The sequence below is a fragment of the Octopus bimaculoides genome, chromosome 1, assembly GCF_001194135.2.
Source record: "Octopus bimaculoides isolate UCB-OBI-ISO-001 chromosome 1, ASM119413v2, whole genome shotgun sequence".
Lineage (NCBI taxonomy): Eukaryota > Metazoa > Mollusca > Cephalopoda > Octopoda > Octopodidae > Octopus > Octopus bimaculoides.
Window position 1 is genome coordinate 64,377,676 of NC_068981.1, and position 5,806 is coordinate 64,383,481.

The 5,806-nt window shown below is 38.5% G+C and overlaps 1 protein-coding gene across 1 annotated transcript in view; it reads right to left on the reverse strand.

Moving 5' to 3' along the window:
* Positions 1-2,337: 2,337 nt before the first annotated feature.
* LOC106871832 (T-box transcription factor TBX20) overlaps positions 2,338-5,806 on the reverse strand; it is a 197,593-nt gene continuing 194,124 nt past the window's right edge. The window contains exon 7 of the mRNA XM_052967211.1: positions 2,338-5,192. Within this exon, the coding sequence (XP_052823171.1) occupies positions 4,765-5,192 (428 nt within the window). The 3' untranslated portion in view covers positions 2,338-4,764. The remainder of the gene's footprint in view (positions 5,193-5,806) is intronic.

A 5,806-nucleotide genomic window follows, 5' to 3' on the forward strand; every position in this document is an offset into this window, starting at 1 on the left:
GATCACTCACTTCACATGAAGTAGATAAACCCCAATTATAATTGACACCTTCCGCTCCTGCACTTGTGATGGCGCAGATGGGATACGGTGAAATAATGTCACCTCGCTACCATCCCCTTGCGGCGTGTCTGCCAACTACCTAGAATTTCATTTTCCGTATCTAGTAACCCACGACTTTATATTTCGAGCACAACATCTTACATCACTTCTTGTTCCTCTTATCGGGCCCTACCATTTCCCATTTGATTCCCGATTAATTCCCTCTATCCTTTAAACACTCTCGTGATCTAAATGACACAACTCTTACGGACTGTAAACCCCCAACTCAGTTTCTTTACTTGTTCCTGTCCCTGTTTCTATACCTACCTTTTCCACCCGAACACTACACTAATAGGACTTGGCAACCCACCCTCCTCACCACGCATCGATTCGACTGTAGTATTCGAAATCTCATCTATTACATCAAATACCAACTGTTTGGCCACTTATCAACAAACGAGAGCACCTTTGAGATGTTGGGATAGTAGAGGCAGGCGTAAATGTTCTCTGACGTGTCTGGTTCATCGCTATCCCAAACAGATTAGCAAAACCGTCTGGAACGTAAACAGTGATATGACTCCACCTGCATGCAATGTCATTTTGTGGTTTTACTCTCATGACAAGCTTTTGCTATGTGATCCCATCAAAATAGTTTCATTTCTTTGCGTGTAACAACATGGTTTTCTTAATTATACTTCCGTCCTTTTTTTTTTTTTTTTGTCTTGTGCTTTTTTTTTTTTTTGCACTGAAGAAATGGTTGAGGGTCATTTTCGCAGATAAACGCCTCGGGTAAGTTGTACTATCTAATTACATTTTCGAAATAAATAACTCACCAGTGGTATCTCTTCCCCTTTATCGGCAATTCGTCTCTAATCGTTCTTTTCAGACGAAGGCGCTGCGAATAAAAATGAAGTGACACATATTTTACCGACAACTTACTGTCTTCAAAAACAGGATCTGCAACGCATGATCAAGACCTTTTCGAAGCAATACAGGGAATTCACCTCTCGATTACTGAAAGCTACTGAAAGAGGTTATGAAGGCTCGTGTCTTAGAAATACTGGTCTCGTACATCAAATAAATCTGAGGTCACTGAGCTGGTGGCTCCGCTTCGACGATCCTCCTCCGAATGCATTTACATTGCCTATTCTGAGCAGATTACAGGCCTTCTTTCTACAGGCAGAATGTGTCGTTGGGGCATGAAATCTGGAGGTGATCTGTAATGTCGCAATTGTAGTATCTACATCGTCTCTCTACTATCACCGGTATTTGTCCTCCTGAGACCTCTGTTAGATCGAGGATCTTGTCCAATATCTAACGACCTCCAATTCTAACCGAACTTTGTTCGATATTTTTTTTTTTTTCTGTTATGTTTTAGGCTCTTACTTCTCATTTCCTCAGCCAGAAGAAGTCTAATTTTGATGGTACATTTACAATATTTGTCTTAAATTACTTTCCGTTTCAAGTAAAGCCCTCATTTCTATGTTGGGCAATGAAGTGCTTTTGAGCAAGTGAAAGTTTAGTTTCACATATCCGTGCTGGTTAGCAGGAGTAAAAAAGTCTAAATCTCCCAAGATACCTTTCAGGCTTAGTTCAATTCCAAAGATATCACTCAGTGTACCACCGTTCTTTTATCTATTGCTCTAAGAGCTGCGACGATAACATAATTATAGCCTTTCTGCTGCCCTAGTCAATATGATTAGCTGTTTGTTCCAAATCCTAATGTTTTATTTGACGTGACTAAATCAAATGCTTTTGCCATACCAGCGAGAGAACTGCTTTTGCTTTGTTTCCATTGCTACTTCTGCTGCTGCTGCTGCTGCAACTTTTGATTTTGTTGAGGTTGTTGCTGTCATTGTTTTTTTTTTTTTTACTAGTGTGATTGCAGTGACTCCATTGCTACAGCTACAATTTGTTGCTAATGTGGCTGGAGCTTTGGTAATGATTTCTTCTCTTCCACCGGTAACTTCCATGGTGACAGCAGTGGTTCCACTGCTCCTGCGTAACATATGTTGATATATCATTGTTGCTGCTGCTGGTGTTACTGTTAGAAAGCAAAACACAGACTGATGAAGAAAAGGTAGTAGTAGTAGTAGTAGTAGTAGTAGTAGTAGTAGTAGTAGAAGAAGAAGAAGAAGAAGAAGAAGAAGAAGAAGAAGAAGAAGAAGAAGAAGAAGAAGAAGAAGAAGAAGAAGAAGAGTAGTAATAGCAACAACAACAAAATTAATTATAATCAGTTGATTTAATATTTATTGAAAGAACGATATATTATACATTATTACTTTCTGATATCTTGGATTGAAAGGTAAATTATTGAGAAATGGGGTTAGATAATAAAAATGATATATGAAAATATATAGAAACCACTTCAAGAAATTTAGAAAGAAAAAAATTAGAAACTACGATTTTCAAATGATATACAGTTGCTCTATTTTCATATATTTGTACGCATGCGAGTGCATATGTGTGTGTGTGAGTGAATGTGTGCGTGTGTGCTTGCATGTGGGCGTGAGTGCTCTTTTCCCATTCACAGGAAAGGTAGTTGTGCATTCATGAACACCGTCCTGCAGTGAGTACTGTGTAGGTTTGAACTCAGAACGTTAAAACAGTCTACTCTACAGTAGTGAAATGATCACCGATCTGATATATATATATATATATATATATATATAAATACACACAATAACAATTGCAGCGTGCAAGGTGTTTATAAGCCATTCAAAAACACACAAAAATTTTGTCCTGGTCTCAAAGCGACGAAAATATTTTGGCAAATTAAATTTAAATGTTGGAGTGAATCTAACGGTTTTTGTGTGTTTTTAAATGGCTTATAAACACCTTCCACGCTGCAATTGTTTTTGTTTCAGCACATAATTTCAGATCAGATCACTTGCTATGCAAATACATCTCTGTAATATGTGTATATATATATATATATATATATATATATATATATATAGGCTAACTTTGAAAATAAACACAATGTCTTTTGAGAATAGATTTGGAATTTGTTTCTACTATCTGGCCTTAGCTTGTTATGCAGGATTTCGTTTTAACGAGTGTCTTTACTGTTTAGCCTCTCCCCTGATATTACTCTCGGGCTATGGCGCCGAGCTGGCAAAATCATTAGCACGTCGGCCAAAATGCTTAACGGCATTTCGTCCGTCTCTACGTTCTGAGTTCAAATTCCGCCAAGTTCGATTTTGCTTTTCATCCTCTCAAGGTACCAGTCAAAGTACCAGTCAAACACTGGGGTCGATATCACTGACTAGTCATCTCCTCACAAATTTCAGTGCTTGTGCATATAGAAGAAAAAATATTACTCTCGGATAGGTCCATCCAAGTAAATAAGTAAAAATAAAAAATTTAAAGAAAAACCGGCAAAATAATTTTTCATCTCGCTGGTTGAGATGACAGGTATTTAAAGATAGGTATTTGACAGATATTTAAAGACGTTTCTGTTCCACAAGCTAGCATATATGCTCCAACCTGAAGTGAATAGTGTTTCCATAAATGTATTATCAACGCTACCACAGCGATCCAAATGTCAGTGGCAGATTTCAAAACGAATGCATTCATGCAATTCTGGGAATAGTTTTGGGACAAACTTTTGTAAAATTTGTCGTGATTGATTTCATAGGCACGAACATAATTTGCATATTATTTGACATTTCATAAAGCAGCTATCTACGTGTTCAAAAGTGCCATGTCAAGAAATCGCTTGAAGCTGTTTTCAGCAGAGGACCTGTCTAGACGAATAGTTCCATCTTGATAAGTAACACTGATGCAACTATTTCTAATTTCTTTTCAGTCTATTCCTAGACAGCTCGTATTAGTAAAGCCCTATTTCCATACTATGCTGAAACCCGTCGATGAAGTTCACCCCCTGATGTGACTTCAATTCAGAGAAAGCAGCTCACATAAAACTGCTCCTGTTGGAGTAAACAGAAGCCAAAACAGCCATGATTAACGCACTAACAGTCATTTTAGCCAGTTTTATTTCATTCTTGCCTGTTACTGCCATAATTACTACGATGTAGATTTTCGTTTTATTGTAACATAAGGGTGATAGCAGAATAGGCTTGGGTAGTGATAAAGGCTACTAGCAACTGGGGTGCATAATCCTACAGTTGTTTGAGATGCATTTGATGAAGAAGCAGCCAATGCGGATACCATGTGATTGACGTTCCAAGATTGACGTTTCAATTGACGTTCCAAGATCAAACCTGCACCGTAATGACTCGAGAGAGGGAGCTTGTCTTGTGACACATACACAACTAATAATCACACCAATAAGAAAGACAAAAATTATTAGTGCATTGCGGATAATTAATGATTCGCCTTCGCATATAAGTAGAGATGCAAGTAGAGATAGATGGAGAGATAGATAGAGATAGAGCGGTAGACATTGATAGTCAGACAGATAGAAATGTAGGTAACTAGGAAGGCTGAAATTTGTATTCTTTTCGAATTCTATTAATTGTATTTACAGTAAATAGTATTAGAAAAACAGAAATGAATGATTGTTGCTTAGTGAATGCGAATGTGACCATGGGTACGTGTGAATGTGTGAATTTAATGGTGAGAGTAATAGTGCTAGTATTAAAAGACATTAGCATTTCTTGAACGAAATATCAGTTCAGATTGCTGCCGTCACATAAATCTAACGTCGGTGGTTCATTTTAGCCAGTTTTTCTTCATTCTTGCCTGTTACTGCCACAATTACTACGATGTAGATTTTCGTTTTGTTGTGACATAAGGGTGATAGCGGAATAGGCTTGGGTAGTGATAAAGGCTACTAGCAACTGGGGTACATAATCCTGCAGTTGTCTGAGATGCATTTGATGAAGAAGCGGCCAATGCGGATACCATGTGATTCTGAGCAGAAGAGGGATTGGTTAACGCTATTGATGACGATTGCACTGCTGCCGCCGTAGCTGCTGCTGTGTGTGCTAAACCATAAAATCCACTATAGATTGAATAGACAGATCGCTCTCCGTCGGAAGATGATGAAGTCGATGCTGCTGCTGCCGCCGCTGCTACTGCTGCTGCTGCTGCTGCCGACATGAGAGGAGAGCTTAACGGCCTCCAGAATGACCAGGCATTTGAAATCGCTGGTAGGAATCTGTGTTTATCGAAGAAGAATTGTTCATCTGTGAAGAGAAAAAAAAGAAATATTAAATATATACAAATGTATGTATATACGTATGTAGGTATGTATGTATGCATGTATGTATGTATGTATGTATGTATGTATGTATGTATGTATGTATGCATTTATCTATGTATGTATTTAGATTCCTTATTCTTTTATTTTTTTACTTGCGTCAGTCATTTTGACTGCGGCCATGCTCGAGCACCACCTTTAATCAAACAACTCGACCCAGAACTTCGTAAGCCTAGTACTTGTAAGATTAGTACTCGTAAGCCTGGTACTTTTTGTATCGGTCACTTTTGCCGAACCACTAGGTGACGAGGAAGTAAACACTCCAACATCGGTTGTCAAGTGATGGTAGGGGGGGGGCACTGGCACAAATAACAAACACACATACGTATGTATAAATATATATATACATATGTATATACGATGGGCTTCTTTCAGTTTCCGTCTACCAAATCTACTGACAAGGCTTTGGTCGGCCCGAGGCTATCCAAGAAGACACTTGCCCAAGGTGCTACGCAGTGGGACTGAATCTGGTGCCATGTAGTTGGGAAGCAAGCTTCTTACCACACAGCCATTCCTGCGCCTAAATATATATATACATAT